At 39.2% G+C, this 22,452-nt stretch overlaps 1 protein-coding gene across 1 annotated transcript; it reads right to left on the bottom strand.

Moving 5' to 3' along the window:
• Positions 1–4,958: 4,958 nt before the first annotated feature.
• On the bottom strand, positions 4,959–22,365 carry spring1 (SREBF pathway regulator in golgi 1). The gene is made up of 5 exons (XM_043715863.1): positions 22,095–22,365; positions 13,834–13,990; positions 13,421–13,572; positions 6,964–7,077; positions 4,959–6,257 (listed from the first exon to the last, which is right to left on the bottom strand). The coding sequence occupies exons 1-5, from the start codon at positions 22,203–22,205 to the stop codon at positions 6,174–6,176; spliced, it is 618 nt and encodes a 205-aa protein (XP_043571798.1). The 5' UTR covers positions 22,206–22,365; the 3' UTR covers positions 4,959–6,173.
• Positions 22,366–22,452: the final 87 nt, after the last annotated feature.

Here is a 22,452-nt window from a genome sequence, read left to right on the forward strand (position 1 = left end):
CAAAGTAAATTACTGATTGATTTCGTGCTGTCAGGAGATCAGGAGTGCTTCCCTTCTGAGAAGAATTTGGAAAGGTGATATTCAGAGATGCTAATCCAGAGGGAGCAGAAATGGAGTTTTAAGAATAAAAATTGGGAACATTATCATCTAGCTACACAGTAAATTAAGGAGCTGTTTTATTTTTGAAAACAAATACAAAACAGGCAAGAATGTAAGTAGATACATTACTTTAATTAGGTAAATATATGCAATAAGCTGTGGATCCTAAACTGGGCAATCCAAATGAATAATTTAGAATTAAAAGTGAATGTTGAAGATTGCACCTTACAAACCTGTGATTTTCCTTCAACGGTACCTTCCAAGCCTTATCTCCTTTGACAGCATATTCCAAATTCATTTACTACCTTAAAGAACAAAGGCAGCAAATGTATGGGAACACCAACACCTTCGTATTGCCCTCCAAGCGACTCACTAGCCTGATTTAAAACTATATCTGTATTTCTTCATAGTGTTACGAAGATGTGGGTGTAGTGTACCTTTAAGAGAGTTCAAACCTAGCAGAACTACCTGACACAGCAAGAAGCATTCTGAATAAGGTAACATTTGGTTGAACAGCTAGATTAGCTGGGTTGCCTGGAAATGACAAAACAAATTCAAATTTGGCCAATCAGTTTAAATTATACCCCAAAAATACCAAACTCCAATCAAGTTTGAATTTAATATATTGACAACGTTAAAAGCCAATGACACAATCCAATGCTTTGGGGGTATAAGACCAGAAAAACCTGAACAGTTGAGAGAGAACTGCCAAGCCACCAGCATGTACAGACTGCCCAAAACAAAGTTCTCTTAAAGATATATTTATCTATCAGCAACCTGTGAAAGAGAAGTCCTAAGAAGACAACTTGCAGACGAAGATACAAAGAGAAGATTCGACTGCTGCCTAGTTTTGAAATTTGAATTTTTGGTAAATCTTAATTGAGGGTTTCATCGGACTCATATCATAGAAGGGAAAGTAGAAGATAGGTTAGAGGAAGGAGTTGTAAATAGCTGTTAGTTAATTATTCTCTGTTATACTTTAAGAAATAAAGTTGTTACTTTTTACTTTAATTAGATCTTGGACTCTTGAATTTTCACAGATTACTGTACGGGATAAATCTTTTCTGTGTTACTGGTTTAAAATTAACAGAGGGTGTTTACCCCATATCATAACAATTGTCATGGTGGGAAAATCCTGGAATTCCTTTCCTAATAGCAAACCAACAAATGCAGCAGCTCAAGAAGGTGTTCACCACAACAATTTCAAGGACAATTTAGGGATGGGCAATAAAGGCACACACCTCTTGAAAGAATAAAAGTTACATATATTAAACATCGTAACAATGTAACATTTTCCATGATGCTTCATCAGAGCAATACAAAGCAAATTTTGACTTTGATTACTCAAGACACTATTAAGAGCATATGGCCAAAATTACAGACGTAGTGACGGACAAGGCCATGGAGGGATTTTGAAATAAGGATCATAATTTTAAAAGTAAGACATTACTTGTCTGGGAGGCAATTTAAGTCAGCAAGCACCGGAGTGATTGATGAATTTCAGTAAGGAAATGTACAAAATAAATTTAGATATCATCAGGTTTGTACAGGGTAAAATGTAGGTAACTGTCTGGGACTACATTGTTACCTCAAGAATTGATTATTCCAAAGGCAAACATGAAGACTTCAGCAGCAGATGAGCTGAAGCAGGAATTAGGTTGAGTGATATTACAGAGTTGGAAATTGATGCTCTTGATGCAGATGTGTGTTTAGAAGTTCATTACTGGTTCAAATATGCTTCCTGGATTGATTTGGTGGCTAGGAAAAGGACTTACAGCAGAGAACAAAGTTTTACGATATTTAATTGGAAGAAGTCTGTTATTGTTCCTGGTCTTGCTCTGGTTTGGTGAGCTGGGTGATGAGTTATCGATATTCTTACATATAACAAAGGGGAACAAATGTTTGGTTACTTTATTCCAGAATCCAAGCACATCATATTTAGGGGAGGCAATGATTTATTGGTATTAACCCAGAAACTCAGCTAATGTTTTGGGAATCCAGGTTCAAATCTTGCCATCACAGATGGTGGAATTGTCGATTATTGGAAAAAGAAAACTCATCTGGTTCACTAATTGCCCTTTGTAGAAGGATATCTGTCTTCCTTCCATGGTCTGGCCTACATGTGACTCCAGACCCACAGCAATGTAGTTCACTCTTAACTCCCTTCTGGGCAATTAGGGATGAGTAATAAATGCTGGCCTAGTCATAGCTGTCCACATCTCATAATTGAATTTTTTAAAAAAAAGGAGAAACAGTATACAAGCTATAAACAACATAGAGGGAAGAATTGAAGGAGAGTGAGAATGACATCATAGCAGCCAGTATACAAACAAGGAGTTTCATTGCTACAATTCATGGGTCACACAATCACATTTCCCAGCTACTAAATTGTTAGTCGTTAAAGACTGTCATTATTAGGGGGTGTGCTGTTTTTATAAATTCAAAATGTCTACAGCATTAAGCTGCTGGATTTGACACCACTTTTCTCCTAATGGAGTTTCACATGCATTAGAACTAGGAATACTTTTACAACCCAATATCAAATTAAAAATGATCATAATGGATTCCCCAAAGGGCATACAATTTTGCATATTGCTACTTGAATTCTGTCCTTTTAGGTTGACTGAAAAGTATCCTCATGAACAAGTCTGACTCTGAAAAAACAAACTGGTATATTTCAAATGAAATATGAATGAATTGAATAATGTCACAGCACCTACATCTTCTGTCCAACTAAGCCCCTGCCAGGTGTAATGAAAACCCATTGCCAGCATCAAGATGCAAATTACTCTTTGATGTGCTCATCGACTTCACATTGTCTCAAAGCTGATGCATTATTCAGATGTAAGCTGTTTATGATGGCTGAAATGGCTGGCCCATTCGGTATTCCATCCTGTAGCCAATTTAAGCATTTTAAAAAGCTTCTGTATCCCTAGTTGTTAACCCTTCGTAAGTTGAAATCTAACCAAATAGTGTAAATTTTAGTTAAGTTGCTCTGATATTGCTAAATTAAGCAGGTAACATGCAGACACTGTTACAGTAAGTTAGTAGTCACTTTTTGTCCACTTCATTTCCAGATACTCCTGCCTCTTGGAGGCAGGTTTGGAAATGGGCAGTCAGGAAAATAGCAGAAAACTTCATTCGGACACTTTCCTGCCTCCAGGAAAGACTGTTTCCCAGGCACAGACTGTTGTACGGGAGGGCTAAATGATGTCCAGTACACGTCTACCATATTGTATAAGCCATTAAACTAAGTGTGCACCTCACAGTGGGGTAGATATGCTTCTACAGTTGGGGTCTATTTGGTCTAGTATGTAGAGGAAAATTTGTCCAACAAGAAGAAACGTCTGTATTGGACAGTTTATCACTTGTTAGCAACTAATCACAAGCTACTTGTTCCAGAGACTAGATGAAGGATTGCATGTTAGGCTTTACTCTTTCAAGATTCTAAGCTGTTCGCCCATACTTATCTAATGTCATGAGGTACTCCTCTATAAAACCTTTTGATACCCTTGTACCCTTATAACGTACAAGCTGCCATACAATTTGGCATTTATCATCATGGAAACAGGCAGCTAATCACCACAATTAGGACTTCTCTTAAAGCATCTCATTGTTGGAGCTTTCCAGTCATCGGATGCCACCCTCCCATATCTTGGTTACAGAAACTTCTGTAGCCTTTACAGAATGATTATTTTGAGGAGCCCTCACCTTGTGTCTCAGCAATGCTCATCTCTCCTTTTAGAAGGTAGTTTGGCCCTTAGGTCCTGCTGGTTTTCTTGCATCCTATTCCTTTGGCCATCCCACACAGATCACACTATGGAAACTGCCAATTTCAAGTCAGACATGATAGATATACTGCTAAGGTTCACTGGCTCCAGAGCCACAAATGACTGTAGGAAAAATCAGCTCCACATTTTTCAGTTCACAACTTAAAATCTGCTAGCACCGAGTTTCGATTTTAACTAATCAAATTTACGCTAATATATTCCCAATATTTTACATTTGTTACTGTATTCAAATGATTTGAACAAATTTCCAAGCATTAAACTCCTACTTTGCTTAATTCAAATTATTATATAGCTCAGATTTTAGAAATTAAAAGATGAACTTGGTGAATGCAAACAATAGCTTCAAAATAAGAAAAATCCTTAAAATAAATAAATTTCATTATTGCTAAAAGTTCTTCCTAAATTGTTATTTTGAATGTTTGTTTGAATACAGATTAGCAACTGAAATTATAATTAATCTCAGCCTAGCAGTAGACAGCAGAGGATACGGCCATGAGATATAACATTTAATATCGATTTCACATTGTGTGGTAATTTTATTCCTGATTTCAGCAGCCTCTTGTGGTTGTACTCAGACTGTTCTTGGCATGTAAATCTAGAAAGTGGGGCTGTTGGACCGTCAGGGAGCTTTTCAACCCAGTGGACTACAATTAACATGTTTATAAAGCAGGGATACTAGCATTGTTGGATGATTGCCCAATACAAAGAGAACTCTCTTCGGCAGCAAAGTTAATGTTCTAACCAAGAGGAACTCAGCAACACAAACATTATTCTGTCTGGCTGAAATCTGAACTGCAGCTGAAGTTCTGAAGAAGGTTGATTGTATCCGAAACGGTAACTTTGTTTCCACAGATGTTGCCAGACTGCTCAGTTTTTCCAGCAACTTCTGTTTGTGTTTCAGAACTGCAACTGCCTTTGTCAAACCAACAGCTATACTAAAAAGGTGCACCCTCACACTTGCCATGCTAATAAGATATTTATGCAGCCTGCAAACTACACAGGGGTGGCAGAGAGATAAATAAATGGTCATAGAATAAGAAGTCTCATTGAGAGTTAACATTAAAAATATTATCTGTTACATTGTTCTTTATTAGGACATCAAGAAAAGTTACATTTACACAGTCTCCATACACAAATTAAGTTAGCTTACATTAAGTTAATAGCGCCTCAAATATAAAACAAAAACACATGATTTATTCTTTACCCCTTAGGAAGATGCTCTCTGCAGTACAAGTTGTCTTTAATATACAACTATATGGAACAACAAGCACAAACAATGCTGTTTCATATTTTAATGACAATATTTTACTTCTGGCTTATTTGCCTAGAGACTCTTTCAAATGAAAGAAAATAATGCGCGACAATCACCTTTCAACCTCTGGCATTCACTAAAGGATTGATTTTTTTACAATTAAAAGCTGAGGCTCTATCACAGCTTTTTATGAAACTTACTGACTTTCAGTACCATTGCCTTATTCAAAAGATAATTAGGAAACAAACATGCTTTCTTTCCTCTTTTGTTCGGAATTGCATCTTATTGCAAGAAATGCTCCTATCAATTTTTGCCTCCTCTTTCCTGAAGTAACCTATTTTTTTGGAAACTTCAGCCATAGCATATCACTTTAGTTTTTATTTGGTATAGCTCAGATAAACAGCTACATCTTTACTGAAGAAATGAATGCAACATTAAGGCCAAAACACAATAATTATCATTTAGAAATGGAGTGGAGATAACCTAATATAAGCACACTCGAATGTTCACAGCCTATACTTAAGTAAAACAATTCAATCTTGCTGCACAAAATATCACGGTTCACTGATGTTCAAAACATAAAAGATTTCAATGTAATTCCATCCATCATATGATCATATTGCTTTATGAATAGCAAGCAGAAAAGTCTGAACTGCTCATAAATCAAGAGTTGTATACATCTTAATTTTGATAAACACATGCATATATTTACATATCTTGTTCAAATTAATTTCCAAATATGCAAATAAACTGTAATTAGTGTAGCTGATGATTCTTTAGTTGCTGCCAGTTGTCTGCTCAGGTTGCAATATTGAGCAAAGCACTAATTACACATTTTGGAGGAGTATTGTTTTGCATTTGGTCGCCTTGATTGCTGCCATTAAGACAGTTCAAAAGTTGAAACTAAATAAATATTAAATAATAATGTAGAAAAAAATGTAATTTCCTCGTTTTAGCAAAATCTCTGCAATCCTTCCACACAGTCAGGTTGATATAAAGTTTGGTTATGACAGCTGTTTTAACAACATTGATTAAAGTGGAAGGAGCTCTGGCAGATCTTCTCCATAACAATATTTTGCAGCAGGATCTCTGTAGTTATTCTCATGTTGAACACTCTGTAGAGAGGGAAGAAAATGCACAACAGTTGGGAAAATATACTCAAAGAGGAATGCCTGAAACAGGATATCATCAAGGTGTCTACTTAAGCAATAATGTTTGGAAACATTAATCTTGTGACACTAAGTAGTGTTGCTTCAGATACCACCATAAAAATGAACTGATTCTTTGAATCTGTTAATAGCTTCAAAGTAAAACATAAATGAACAGCTTCTACATTCTCAAATGGCATTGTCACATTCATTCAACCAGGAAGAGAATGCTGCTGAAACTCAGTAAGTCTGACAGCATCTATGGAGAGAGAAACAGTGTTTATGCTTCAAGTCTCGTGTGAACAATGATATTCAGCCAGGTTGAGTTTGGGTATGTTACTATAGAAAACCATCCAATACAAATAACTGAGTCACAAAAGATTCAAGAGTCCAGAAGTCACTTTTTCAATACAAATCTTTCTACAAAAGAAACCTCTATCAATGGATAATCAAGAAAATTAGAAATTACTTGGCATATTTGATTTCTTAAAATTGAACACAACTTTTGTAAAAGATAATTAGATAACAACGTCAAAGTGCACCTGGCTTTTCAAACATTAGATATGATAAAGTAGAACTGTCGTAAGTCTAGAAAGGTTGTAAAATAAATTGCTCAAATAATGGCTTTATTCTGACTAACTCTGCAGTCATTTGAAATTACTTCAATACAAACCTGAGATGATGTTCTGCATTTTGCCAGGCAAAGCTCAAAGTGATCTTCGATTGCTGTAAACAGATTCTGGAAGGCTTCTGCAGCCCTGTTTAGGAAACGCTCCAATAGAGGTTGCTGAAAAGTAGGAATCACAGATTTTAAAAGCAACCAGCAATGCAATATTTTAAATATTATCCAAAATAAAGTCAATTTATTTCTTCAAAACATTACCCTTTGGTGGGACATTGGTGTGCACATTTTGGCTGTCCTCTTTCATTACCATAGTGATTATCTTCAAAAAGTACTTAATTGAATGTACAGCACTTTGGGTCATGTGAAATGCTCTGTAAATGCAAATCTTTTTTTTCAATGTTAATTTAATCTTGAGAAATTATTTGGTGGTATTAGGCTTTGCAAAGAGTAACGTTCAGGTCAATTGTTGCAAAGCAATATGAATCTCTTCCTGGATTAAGTATTAACTGTTCAGCTGGAAGCAAGATGCATAATTTATCATGTTTGAGCACTACTGATATTTTTTAATCCACCTGCTAAGAGATATTCTTCCACACCTCTGGAGCAGGTGGGACCTGAACACAGATCTTCTGACATTTTTTTCTTTGGTTTCTTTCTATCTAGAGATGCTCTTATATACTTCTTCACATTTTTTAACCACCACCAAATCACCCTTGTTTCTAATTGAATGAACAATTTAGAAGCACAGCCATCAAGTGAGTACAATGACAATAAGTGAGGAAAAAGGTAGGGAGGGGCTTAAACTGGAGTCAGAGAGTCACAGGTGGAAAATAAGGTACTCCACCCACTGCAGTGTCCACCTCTCTCTAAAGCCATGGAGTTTGTGGTCAACATCATGTGGTCTCTCGCCAAGCACACCCATGTGTGAATGTAGCTGCAGAAGAGAAGAAGGGAATCAAAATCTCTGCCCCCAACAGTGTACCAGATGTCCAGAGATCAGCAGCGTGGGGTTGAAGCGCAACCAAAAGAACAAAACACTTCTTAAAATAATCAAGCAGGGGGTGCAACCAACTAAAACCAACACATACGTGGTCCACAAACTCCAAAGCACTACAAAATAAACAGTTGGGCTGAGAGTCTGTGATACAACACAACCCATTGTTGCACAGGACAGCTACATGCAACACCCCATGTCCCCAATGGCAAATAGGATTCTCACTGCCTGATGGTAAAACAGGTTTGTCTGGACAGCAGATAAAGGAGTAGAAGTGAATGGAATGCAGTCGCAGCACAGACAGGAAACTCTTCTCTGACAGATGAGCAACATAACCATTAGATGGCTCGGGTGCGGGGCCTTAAGGTGGTTCTGGAACAGACGGCCGACGTAGAATTCCATATAAGCAGAGATACACCCAGACAGAGACACCACATGCTTGCACACACTCCCACTGGTATACCACATTTCAGGTGATGGATGTCATCTGGACATGTAAGATCGACATTCTTGCAGAAATATCCAGCCCAGTCTTCAATCTGTCAGCATGTCCCTGCATCTGGCCATGGGCCTGACTTCTGCAAAACACTCAAACTCAAGATGAAGGTGATGCAGATTTCTGAGCAGCGGCTATCTAACAATAGCCACTACTCTGCAAGATACAGCAGGAATCACCTGCATTCATGACATTGATGGGTCCTAGTAAAAGAGAGGGAGCATCCTGAGGAATTCCCCATGCTATATAAACATGAACTGTGTGTAGTAATTGAGATCACGTACCCAGTGAAATAAATATGTCGCCAAGGCACATCATCAGATTCTATTTATCAGTTTAGACTTAGTCAAAAGATTCTGGGTAATCCAAGACAGAGGACTGCAAAACATTGTGGCTGGAAGAGCTGCTCCTTTTTTAAGGTATTGTAGATATTGGAGGCGATTTCTTCGAATTCCAGGAGCATTAATTACTATTTTTCAGCTGTTGCATTGTTTTGGAACTTTGGGGGAAAACAGATCAAAACAATGGCACTTTAAAAAGGAGGAAGAGAACAAAGGCAGAAACAGAGGAGAAAGAAACCGACACTGCTGTCTGACATAGTGAATCTGCACACCTACTGCCTTTGCTGTTTGCGTTCAAGTATTTCAGGACACTGGAGGGCGTCTAAGAAAAATGAACAAACAGCGAAATTCACAGCTGACCTTGGAGGAACCTGTGTGGGGGAGCTCACAGTACAGGAGCAGATAAGTGCATGTTTTTTAAGTGTAACCTTGCTGTCTTTTTTTGCTTAAAAATGAATAGAGAGGGATTTTTTTGGTTATATGTTTTATTGAAATCTGTCTCTTGATTAAAATTCAAAAATATAAAAACATCGGTATTAAGTTAGCCTGGAGCAGTGCTTTTTTAAGAGATGTAGGACGATGCTATTTTCTGCAGATTGTTAAGGTGCAAATATGGCCTTTAGTAGAATGAGGTGCTCTTCCTGTTGGATGTGTGAGATTAGGGAGAATTCCCACATTACTGATAATTATGTCTGCTCTAAGTGTGTTTGGTTGCAAACCCTATCAGATTGTATGGATCAGTTGGAGCAGCAGTTAGAGGCAACGAGGGATTTATAGGAGCTAGGGGGTGTGATGGATGAGTTACAGGAAGGGAGAAAAACAGCACATACAGTCAGGTAGATGGGTTACCGCCAAGAAAAGTAAGACAGGGAAGCAGGTAGTGCAGGAGTCTCCTGTTACTATCTTCATTTAAAACAAGTCGTTTTGGAAAATGTAAGAGGTAATGGACTCTGAAAGGAATGTAGCACCAATAGCCAAGTTTCAGGTTCTTAGACTGGCTCTAAAGTAATGAGGGGTACATCAGATTCCAAGCGATCAAATGTGATAGGGGATTCTCTAGTCAGATGCACACTGACATTCCTGCAGCCAACAGCAAGAAATCAGAATGACGTGTTACCTCCCAGGTGCCAGGATCAAGGATATCTCAGTGAGTGCAGAATTTATCAAAGGGGAGTGGGACAAGCAGGAGGTCATTGTACACTAATGACATAGGAAGGAAAAAGGATATGATTCTGATGGGAAAATATAGGAAGTTAGGTGAAATTTAAAAAGGGAGGTCCGAGGATAGTAATATCTGGCTTACTCCCGGTGCTACAAGCGAGTGAAAGTAGGAATAGGAGAATAGAGCAGATGAATGCGTGACTAAGGAGCTAGTGTAGGGCAGAGGGTTCACATTTTTGGATCATTGGAATCTGCTCTGGAATAGAATTGACCTGTATAAGAAGGATAATTGCACCTAAATTGGTAGGGGACTAATATACTGGCAGGAAGATTTGCTACAGCTGCTTGGGAGGACTTAAGCTCGTAAGGTTGGCGGGGGGGTGGAAGATGCAAGTGAGATAGTGAGGAAAGAGATCAGTCTGAGACTGGTACAGTTAGGGAAAGGAGCAAGTCAAACAGTCAGGACAGGCAGGAAAAAAAAAGAGAGAATGAGGTAAATTAAACTGCATTTATTTCATTGCAAGAGGCCTAACAGGGAAGGCAGATGAACTCAAGGCATGGTTAGGAACATGGGACTGAAATAGTTACAGAGACGTGGCTCAGAGACGGACAGGACTGGCAGCTTAATGTTCCAGGATACAAATGCTACAGGAAGGATGGAAAGGGGAACTAGAAAGGAGGGGGAGTAGTGTTTTTAACAAGGGATAACATTACAGCTGTATTTAGGGAGGATATTTCTGGGAATTCATCCAGGGAAGTTATTTGGGCGAAACTAAGAAATAAGAAAGGGATGATCACCTTATTGGGATTGTACAATAGATGCGCCCAACAGTTAGTGTGAAGTTGAGAAACAAATTTGTAAGGAGATTTCAGTTATCTGTAAGAATAATAATGTGGTCATGGTAGGGGGATATTAACTTTCCAACACAGACTGGGACTGCCATAGTGTTAAGGGTTTAAATGGACAGGAATTTGTTAAGTGTGTACAAAAAAAAATTCTGACTCAGAATGTGGATGTACCTACTAGAGGAGATGCAAAACCTGACTTACTTTTGGGAAATAAGGCAGGGCAACTGACTAAGGTATCAGTGGGGGAGCACTTTGGGGTCAGCAATGATAAATCTATTAGTTTTTAAATAGAGATGGAAAAGGATAGACAGCACCTAAACGTTAAAGTTCTAAATTGGAGAAAGGCCAATTTAACTGTATTAGACAAAAACTTTCAAAAGTTGTTTGGGTGCAGATGTTTGCAGGTAAAGGGACGGTTACAAAATGGGAAGCCGTCAAAGATGAGATAACGAGAGTCCAGAGACTCTCCAGTTAGAGTTCCAGTTAGGGTGAAAGGCAAGACTTGTAGGTGTCGGGAATGCTGGACGATTAGAGAAATTGAGGTTTTGGTCAAGAAAAAAAAGGAAGCATATGTCAGGTATAGAGGGTAGAGATGGAGTGAATCATTAGAAGAGTACAAAGGCTGTAGGAGTATACTTAAGAGAGAAATCAGGAAAGCAAAAAGGGGACATGAGATAGCTTTAGCAAATAGGGTTAAGGAGAATCCAAAGGGATTTTATAAATACATAAAGGACAAGAGGATAACTCGCAAGAGAATAGGATTCCTCAAAGGTCAGCAAGGCAGCCTATGTATGAACAGTAGGAGATGGGGGAGAGACTAAACGAGTATTTTGCATCAGTGGAGAAAGATGTGGAAGATACAGAACATGGGGGAATGGATGGTGACATGTTGAAAATTGCCCATATTACAGGGGGTCATGGTGCCGGATGTCTTGAATTGCATAAAAGGTGGATAAATCCCCAGGACCTGATAGGTGTACCCTAGAACTCTGTGGGAAGCTAGGGAAATGGATGCTGGGCCTCTTGCTGACATATTGGGATCATCGATAGTTGCAGGTGAGGTGCTGGAAGACTGGAGGTTGGCTATCCTGGTGCCACTATTTAAGAAAAGGGCTAAGGAAAAGCCAGGGAACTACAGACCGGTGAGCCGGACATCGGTGGTGGGCAAGTTGTCGGAGGAAATCCTGAAGGACAATCATCCCAACACCCACAAACGGAGTTGCATCAGGGCATTTAAATGGGCCACAACACACTGCAGCACCCAGGAACTACATGCAGAAGAAAAATAGCTATATAGCGTATTCAAGAAGTACGCGATAAACACAGTCCACCGATTCTTAAACAACATACCCAAACAAGCAGACACAATACACACAGAAACTCTAGCCATGTTACCATACATCAAAGACATCTCGGAGATGCCTACTGGACTACTCCGATCCCTTGGCATCATATAGCCCTAGCAACAAATTTAATCAGCTACTGGTGAACCTAAAGGATCCTACACTAATAACCAGCAAATTGAATGTTATTTTCAAAATACCATGCAAGGATTGTAACAAACACTACATCGGTCAGACAGGCAGAAAATTAGCCACCAGGATACATGAGCACCAACTAGCCACCATAATGCACTATCACTAGTATCCTTACATTCGGACAAAGGAGGATACCACTTCGACTGGGACAACACATCCATCCTAGGACAGGATGAACAGATACTCACAGGAATTCTTAGAGGCCTGACATTCAAATTGGAACTCCATCAATAAACACATTAATTTGGACCCCATGTACCAACCTCTGGGAAAAAGAACTGGAAATGATATTACCCACCTAACAGACCTAGACACAAGTAGAAAGCTGGTCAGAACACCAGCACCTCACTGGAGGCTCACCAATGATGTTACCTAGCATGGTGATGAATCACCTGAAAACAAACCTGCCAGCTCAGCGAGCAAACTTACAAGCTTAGAGGGATATGGACCAAGTGCTGGCAAATGGGATTAGATTAATTTAGGATATCTGGTCAGCATGGACAAGTTGGACCAAAGAGTCTATATCCGTGCTGTACATCTTTATGACCCACTGCCTCTAAAAGCAGTTTTAAATGACTAGCTCTCCTGGTTCAGACATAGGGACATTACTGCTGCAATATGTAATAATTTAAAAATAATTGTTCATAGCTGACCAAAATATTACTTAGCTAATAAGCCAGGAGACGAGGCTTCAAGTCCCATCTGGTCCAGAGGTGTATAATAACACCTTGGCATAGTTTGATTAGAAAACATTTTATATCACATTACTGGGGCTGTTGTGGTACAGTGATAGTGTCCCTGCCACTGGTGTGTAATAACATCTCTGAACAGGATGGCATAGAAAATATCAATATCATATTACCACCACAGAACAGCCATTCAACCCAACAAGTCTATACCAGTGTTTGTGTTGTACACTAGCCTCCTCCCACTCTGCTATATTTAAGACTTAAAGTTGAATTGGTTGCATTATTAATTTTGAATCCTGACATACCATAAGGTTTGCTCTCGTTTTGAATTGCTAGACACAAAAAACTGTATTAACAACTAGATTTTTTGTAATCCACACCTCATTCAGTCAAAACCCAAATGCTTATATCATGCAAAATAGGATGCAATTTCTCACCTTGTTTGGCTGTAGGCAACAGGAGACACAGTATTCATACACAGTGCAGCAGTCATTGGGCAAACAAGTATCACATGCATACAACTTTGTGCTAGGTGTATTTACACTGCAGCAGCCATTCACAAGCAGGTCTTTCCTTTCACATACATAGCCTGCAATAAAATAGAAGAGAAAGAGATGCCATCACAAAATAGAAGAGAAAGAGATGCCATGCAAGTCTTGCACACATTGTAAGAGTTGTGTATATTATTTCAAATGGGAAAAAAGGTCTTTATGACAAAGAATAAAAGTTATTTAGAAGAAAATTGACTCATTAAAAACACAAGTCCAACAATAAATAACAGCCTGGTGCAAGACAATGAGAAAGTAGAAATGCTAAGCAGATGGAAACTAGGTAATGTCATATTCCTCACCCTGTTCATCTGTAATGAGCAGTTTACCCTGGATGGAGTTTCGACACTGTGTATATGGCCTGCTGCTGTTACCAAGGTTGAAACGCACCTTTAACACAATTCGTCTCTCGGAACCTCGAAGTTGCATCAAGTTTCTGTCAAGTACAGTTTTTTCCTCCTGAATGTAACCAGGAAAAGGAAAATTGCTTAGTTGATACAAAAATTTTGTGGGAGTAAGTATCATTATCAGTAACTGAGATTAAAATAATCTAAGGCACAAGAGTTAAGCATTCGATACAAGTAAAGTTGCACCTGAACTGAAATGCTTTAAAAAAAATGTTAATTTATACAGTACCTTTCAAACACTCAAGATGCACTGAGTCATTGAGAGATACTATATAAACGGATTCAGAGAGCACTTCAAAGCTAATGAAACATTGTAATTTTGAAGGGTGGCCACTATGTCAATGGCAATAGGTGTAGCAACTAACTGGCTTGTGGCAAAGTTTACCAAACAACAAGAGAAAAACTGTGAAGCTGTTTTAGTGATGCTATTTGAGGAACAAATGTTGACCAGAACACTGGGAGAACTAATCTTGTATTCTCCAAATAGTATCCAGTTGGAAGTTTAATCTAAAACAATGTAGCTCTGATAGTACAGCACTGAGATGTCAGTGAAATTACATGTTTAAGGGCTGAAGACATCCTGACTCAGAGGCAACAGTTTCACAATTGAGTCAAGGCTGACATGTTTAACAATTTGATCTGAGGATTGTATATCCTTATACTATGGTCACAGATTATACTTCATCCCACTGTTATCCAGCTCTGAATTATCGCTCTAAAATAATTAAGATGTGGAAGGCCAAAATCTGTAATCACTTAAGAGTATATTATCTTAACGATGAGAGTTTGTCGAGGTCTGACATATAGCAGCGATCAGTGTCCTACTACATGAACTGTAAAATGTCAGTGTGCAGGTACAGCAAGTAATTAGACCATAAGACATAGGAGCAGAAGAAAGTAATTCAGCCTATCGCGTCTGTACCATCATTCAATGAGATCATCACTGATCTATGATACAGTAAAACTGTCTCTCCATGGCTGGTATCAGTCTAATATACCTTCTATGGACTGCTTTGAATGTCAGTATGTCTTTCCTTAGATTAAGGGTCCAAAACTGTTCAGAGTATTCCAAATGAGGTCTGACTAGTGACTTGTATAGTTTTATCAAACTCCCCCTACTCTTCTACTCCATTTTGAAATAACAGCCAACATTTAATTTGCCTTCCTTGCTACCCAATGAACTTGCATGCTACCTTTTTTTGGAATTTATGGACAAGAACTCCAAGTTTCTCTGTTCTGTAGTTTTCTGCCATCTTTTTCCATTTCAACAATATTCAGCTCTTCTATTCTTCCTGCCGAAGTGCATAACCTCATGTTTCCTCACATTACATTCCATCAATCAAGTTTTTGCCCACTCGCTTAATCTGTCTATATCCCTCTGCAGACTTCTTGTGTCACCCTATCACTTGCTTTCCCACCTGTTTTTGTGTCATCTGCAAACTTGACTATTCTACATTCACAATCCTCACCCCAGTTCTTAACATATTGTAAATAACTGTGGCTCAAGCACTAACTCCTGTGGGATTCCACTACTTATAAAGAAACATAAAAAACAGGAGAGCTGGAGTAGGCCCTTCAGCTCTTTGAGAATGACCCACCATTTGCTATGATCAAACAACTCAACAGCCAGTTTCTGCTTTCCACCCCGCTCCCACAACCGCCCCTTATCCTTTGATTCCTTTATCCCCGAGTGCTACATCTAATTCCTTCTTGAAATCATACAATGTTTTGACATCGACTGCTTTCTAGTCGTAAATTCCACACCACTCTCTCTGGATGATGGAATTCCCCCACATGTCAGTGCTGAATGGTTTGCAGTGTATCCTTAGGCTATAATTCCGGATTCTGGACTCCACCATCATCAGGCACACCCTTCCTCATTTAACCTTTTCAGGATTCTAATTCTGATAGAATTCTATAGGTTTCTTTGAGATTACCCCCTTATTTTTCAGAACTCCAACAAATATAATCCTAACCTATTCAACCTTGCCTCATAAGTCAGTCCTGTCATCTTAGGCATCAATCTGGTAAACCTTTGCTGCATTCCCTCCATGTTTTCTTATGAGGAATGGTTGGACAAGCTAGGCTTGTATCAGTTGGAGCTGGAAAAGTAAGAGGCAACTTGATTTAAACATAGATTTTAAAGGGACGAAGCTAGAATTAAGGGTCAAAAGAAAGGGACGGTCCATTTAAAACAGTGAAGATAAGAATCATTTTCTCACAAAGGGTCACGAGTCTTTGAAACTCCTTTCCACAAAGGCTGCTTTTGCTGACACCTACCAATGTGGGCTATGTGCCACTTCAAATTTATGCATGGAAATTTAACGAGGTCCAGGTAGATTGGGTCAGATACCCAAGATGAAGGGAGAGCAATGGGGTGCAATACCACAGAGCCTAATGCTAATCCAGGAAACAAGAGTGGGAACAGTGTGATAATCAGAAAGCTGGGAGAGCAGGCTTTGCTTATGATGTCACGTGTACAATTGTTTGCGATGAAGTATTGGTCTCGAATTGTGTGCACAAGCATTAATGAATTAGTACACATATGCAGTTCTCCACATTGTGGGTGTCAGCAAATACTGCCTTCATCAAAAAGCAGTGGAATATTTATAAAGCAGAGGTGAATGACTCGAGGTAGGCAATATGGTGAAAGATTACTTTGGGTAGTTGTGGGGGCGGGGGGGGTGGCGGGGAATGAATGTGGAGTCATCAGTTCAGCAATACCCTTACAGAATGGTGGAGCAAGCTCACGAATGGCCTCCTCTTGCTCCAATGCAAATCTTTCTTTGATTGTATCCCTGGATTCTTACATAATGCCACTATCACACCTAGGCATAATCTTAGTCATAAAATTTTAATTATAATAAATCAAAGCTAAGTTGAAATATTTTGTCTAATTTAGTACTATTTTACTTTAACAATGAAATGTGCTGCATAAACAGAAAACAACGTAGCATTTAAACAAGAAAGTTAAGTGGTTCTATGATAGCACAGTGATGGTGGTGTATCAAGTCAACTAATTTTTTGGACAGAATGTAAAATTTTACATATACAACAGATTATAAAAATGCCAGTATGAATAAATGACAATTTTAATTAAAAATCTTTCTTAAATACTACAGATGATTAGAAGACTCATTAACAGCTTTCGATATTACCGTGATTCATGTTTTCCACATGTTTGGGCATTCGACACATTATTTTTTGCAAGCAATTGTAATGAAAATACAAACGCAGTGGGCAGATATTCTCAGTTTTATTGCCAGAATCTGGACTTCCATATTGTCTTTATTTTAGTTAAGGTAAAATCATTGGCATGGACTAGATACTGCATTTAAAGTATACATTTGCAAATACGCTATTCACTTTAAAAAGGAAGGAACACTCATTGTGTTAGTTTTGCATTCAAATTAGGTGCAAAAAATCAGTTAAGGCTAAGCGACTGAAATTGATTACATTCCTTCTGTTAGTGTCTGCTCAAGAACAAATATAAGTAAAGGATTTAACTTTTAAGTACATTTAATTGGGTGCAACATGCAGGATGATGGAGGTAAAGGCCATGATCTTAAAACAAGTGCTATGATTAGTCACTTTTACATCATGTTTGGGTAAAGCAAGGCTTTTCAGCGTTCTAATCCCAGCTGCAGCTTCCAAGTAATCTCATGGGCAAATTACTTGAAATAATTCATGGGCTTAAGTTGAAATGGATTTGGCTGCAGTATCCTCCCATCCACCTGCAGCCTATCCTATTTCACTGGCAGATGTCACACATAACAGATGCCATAGTCCCATTATCAACATCTGTATGTCCATTTTTATCTCCAATGATAACTCAGTTTGGCTGGAATATATTGTACTAAGTTACAGCTTTTCTTTTTAAATTTACCAAAACTAATGACCTCAACAGATTAAAACTGTTTTTGCAATGCATATGTATTAGCCACTAAACTGTCTCCAAACGTTAATTAACATAACTTCAAGGTGAATGAATTAATTCTCCAGAAATTGTCAATATCTACGCATTAATATAACTTACTGAGAACAAAACCTTAATACATTTGCCCCCAAGACAAAAGCCAAATACTCCAAATACTGGAAATCAAATACAAACAGAAAATGCTAAAAGTACACATCAGCAACTGTAGAGAAACAAAGTCAATATTTCAGATTGAGTATCTTACATCAAAAAAGGAAGAAATTAGCGATTTGATGAAAGGTCATCCAACTTGAAATGTAATTGTTTCTCTGCATAGAGATATTTCTATGACATGCAGGTATTTCCTATCATTTTCTGATTTTATCTCACAATCCTTCTAAGAGCTCTTTGGAAAGATCTGCTTGATACAATATGCATTGCATTTGGAGAAAGAACTTTTGAATTAAAAGCATATCCTCAGTTCTAAGTTAGATCACTATTTTGCAAACTTTGCAAGCAAATAGAATCCATGCAGTCAACCTGTCTATTTTGAATCACATCTCCTTTTTACTCTGGAACGTTTTCAATATAAAAATGGAAATCGCTTTTGGATCAATAGTAGCAATCTGAACTCTAAGTGAGATTGTACGTTTCGGTCCACATTTGAGAGTTGTTCATGTAAACCAGATTGACACACGGTACTGACGGAAGTCTGCTTTCTTAGGTCGATATTTAAGATTTCACTGCACTATTTGCTAAAGATTGAGAACCCAGCACAAATATTTAGCCCTCAATCAACGTAATTAAAAATAGAATAAATAGCCATGTTTCTCATTGACAATCATAGAAGCTTACTATTCTCTTTTCCACCATACTATCAACAGCTGTTGTTTCTTTTTGTTCAAATCTGGACTGTCATGCACTGGACTACATTCTTTTACAACGAGCAAAACAGTTCAAATCCAGCACAGCCCATCTGAATAGGTAAACTCCTGATACAGAATTACACTATACCTATTGAACTGACTCACTTCCATTAAGAATATATAAATCAGACTGTAACAAAACTATTTATTCTCATGAGTAAAGTCCTGCAGAAACACTGCTCAATCCCCACAGGTAACCAAATCAAATTCCACATCATTTCAAACATAACTGCAACTATCCACAGGCAAATTATTGTCCTATTCTTGCAGCAAGGGCACCTCTTTTTTAAAAGTCCTGCTGCATAGTTAACAATCAAGATGTCCCTAACCAAATAATCATTTATTTCCTTCTGAAGGAATTGATTGACATCGGCTACTGTCAGTGGTACTCTGATTTGATTAGATTAGATTAATTACTTACAGTGTGGAAACAGGCCCTTCGGCCCAACAAGTCCACACCGACTCACTGAAGCGCAACCCACCCATACCCCTACATTTACCCCTTCACCTAATACTACAGGCAATTTACCGTGGCCAATTCACCTGACCTGCACATCTTTGGACTGTGGGAGGAAACTGGAGCACCCGGAGGAAACCCACGCAGACACGGGGTGAGTGTGCAAACTCCACACAGTCAGTTCCTGAGGCGGGGATTGAACCCGGGTCTCTGGCGCTGTTCTGCATCTCTACTTCTGAAATATTGCTTCTCATCTCAAAATTTTGCTTATGGCTCATGAATTTTGAACCAAAATTCTCCATTTCAAAACACACAAGTCAGAATTCTAAAGTTCTGAATCATGGTTTCTGATTCATTTGTTCCCATTTATCCACAGTCTCTCCTCAAAAGTCTGCCAGTAGAGTGTAAAATATTTCTAAAACTCATTGCAAGTTCTCAGTTGCCTGTTATGTTCTATTAGTATCCCATAATACACTTTCAAACATATTCACCCATGTAGAGATCATGCTCCGCAGCATAATTTACAAATTCATGTACAATCTCTTTCTTTTGATGCCAGAAATGAATTTTGTTATGATTGGATTGAGTGTCTCTGTTGGTATTTTAGAAAAAATCTTGATGGACCTATTTCTAGTTACATGCACCTTGAAAACATTTCAAGTTTCTTTTCTTTTGCACTCCTTTACCAAATCTGAAACTTGGCTAGTTGGCTATATTATTAATTGAACAGATCACTTAGAATCACAGAGTCCCTACAATGCAGATAGAAGCTGTTCAGCCCATTAAATCTACACTGACCCTCTGAGGAGCATCCCATCCAAACCCACAACCTCAAACTCTGTTCTATCCCTGTAACCACACATTTACCGAGCTGGACACTACCATGGCCAAACCAATAAACTTGCACATCTCTGGACTGTGGGAAGAAACCAGAGCACCCAGAGGAAACCCATACAGATATGGGGAAAATGTGTCACCCAAGGTTGGAATCAAACTTGGGTCCCTAGTGCTTTGAGACAACAGTGCTAACTACTGTGCCACCACCTTTTTTCCCCTCTCTCAGAAACGTCCCTGAACAACAAAAACCTGTATTTATGTAGAGATGCTTGGCATCAAAAGATGTCCAAAGGTGCTTCAGAAAAGAATAATGAGATAAAAATTGATGCCATGCTAAATGGTGATATTAGGAAGGTGACCAAAATCTGATCGGTGTGTTTTAAGGTGGCTCTTAAAGGAGAGAAAGAGAGCAAAAAGTAATGTAGATTAATGTTTTACAAAGCACACATACAGCTGAAGGCACAATTCGCTTCTGTGGTGCACCAGAGACCAAAGTCAATTTTTCATATTAGGAGAAACTCAATTATCCGAAGGACACAGGTGGGGAGTGTTTCGTTCAGTTAATCGAGTGCCGGATAACATTGTTAGTCAAGCATTGGGACCTTGCAATCTTGTTCAGCTAATCCGAAATTCGGTTAATAGAATACCGATAATCAAGGTTCCTCTGTACCAAATAAGTCTGAAGTACCGTTACTGTTTTTTAGCTGAATGTACTAAATACATTGCATATAGTAAGAGATCACCAGTGCAGTTCAAAGAAGAATATTTATTAGGTTATCAGAAAAATTCCCATGTGTGTATCATATACTCTAATATTCACTTTCCTAATGGAACAGTGTGAGACTTGAGAAAGTTAAGATTTATTGAGTGTCCACCCAGGACCAAATAGCAAGCATCAAGCTGGAAGGAGAACAATCAGACATGTTTCAAGGTGAAGAGGAGCTCAACAAATCTAGGTACAACTAACAAGATTATTTGATTTGCACACTGAACAAACATTCAGAAAGCTAGATATATTTCTCAGGTAAAAATTGAAGGCAAGCATTATTTTGAACGAAAAAAAAACAGAAAGAGACCCCATAAAATATTATAACTTTAGAATGTGATTTGAGTATGTGCATCAAAAAGACAAAACACAGTAGATCGAAAGAACACGTTATGGCAAATTGAATGAGGACTGAACTCAGTGGTGTCACACTACAAAGTAGATAAATTTCTCGATTTAGGACAAATTGTCACAGAAGATGGCAGATGGGTTACTGAAATTAGAAGATGGATAGAGATAGCCAGAAATAATTTTGTGAAAGTGAAGGATGTGCTAACAACAGAAAAACTCAAAAAATTGCAACAAGGAAAAACTGATAAGATGCTAATTTTATCCACTATTCTGTATGCATCAGAAACCTTGACATCAAGTAATCTGTGGAAGAATATGCTGGTCTTCAAAATGCAGATGCTATGACATGGTGAAATGCCACATACAGACAAGTAGAGAAGGACAAAAGAACTCAAAAGGTAATTTAAAAAAAAAATCAGTATTTCAGTCATTTGATCAGTTCTCTTCTAGAGTGTAAAGTTGACAGCATGGATGAAACCTCCAGAGACTGGTCCCTGCTCAATAGCCTGGTTCCTGGACAATGACCGGGCCCCCTGGACAGTGGCCTGACCTCCCGGACAGTGGCCTGACCTCCCAGACAGTGGCCTGACTCCCGGATAGTGGCCTGACCCCTGGACAGTGGCCTGACCTCCCGGACAGTGGCTTAACCCCTGGACAGTGGCCAGGCACCCTGGACAGTGGCCTGACCCCTGGACAGTGGCCAGGCACCCTGGACAGTGGCCTGCCCCCTGGACAGTGGCCAGGCACCCTGGACAGTGGCCTGACCTCCCGGACAGTGGCTTAATCCCTGGACAGTGGCCAGGCACCCTGGACAGTGGCCTGACTCCCGGACGGTGGCCTGACTCCTGACTCCCGGACGGTGGCCTGACCCCCGGACAGTGGGTCTCGTCCCCGGACACTGACCTGCCTCAAGGTGCTGCTCAGGAAGTAGATGAGTGAGAGGCCGAACACCACAGCGAGGACCCAACGCTTCCTCAGCACTTTGCGCCACACCATAGAGATACACTGCACCATTGAGACCACGCCGATCCGCGCTACCGACCCCGACTCATCGCGAAAACGATCCCTCTCCCCGAGAGGCCGTGCCTCCCGTTCTCCGCCTCGAGATCGATTTCCCTCTCCCTGCCAGGGCGACGCCGCTCGGTAAACAACGGGGAACCGGAGATCCCGCCCACCAGTCGGGACCGTGTTATGATTGGTCCATCTGCTAGGCCGCGGTGCAGATCCGCTACATCCATTGGATAATCAGACCGTCAATCCA

This window comes from Chiloscyllium plagiosum, chromosome 25, assembly GCF_004010195.1.
Source record: "Chiloscyllium plagiosum isolate BGI_BamShark_2017 chromosome 25, ASM401019v2, whole genome shotgun sequence".
NCBI classification, from domain to species: domain Eukaryota; kingdom Metazoa; phylum Chordata; class Chondrichthyes; order Orectolobiformes; family Hemiscylliidae; genus Chiloscyllium; species Chiloscyllium plagiosum.

Excerpts from the sequence above, each read along its gene's own strand:
- spring1 (XM_043715863.1), bottom strand. The coding sequence starts at position 22,205 with ATGGTGCAGTGTATCTCTATGGTGTGGCGCAAAGTGCTGAGGAAGCGT. Across the intron at positions 13,991-22,094 it reads TGAGCAGCACCTTGAGGCAG|GAGGAAAAAACTGTACTTGA; the intron begins GTCAGTGTCCGG and ends GGTTACATTCAG. Across the intron at positions 13,573-13,833 it reads GCTCATTACAGATGAACAGG|GCTATGTATGTGAAAGGAAA; the intron begins GTGAGGAATATG and ends ATTTTATTGCAG.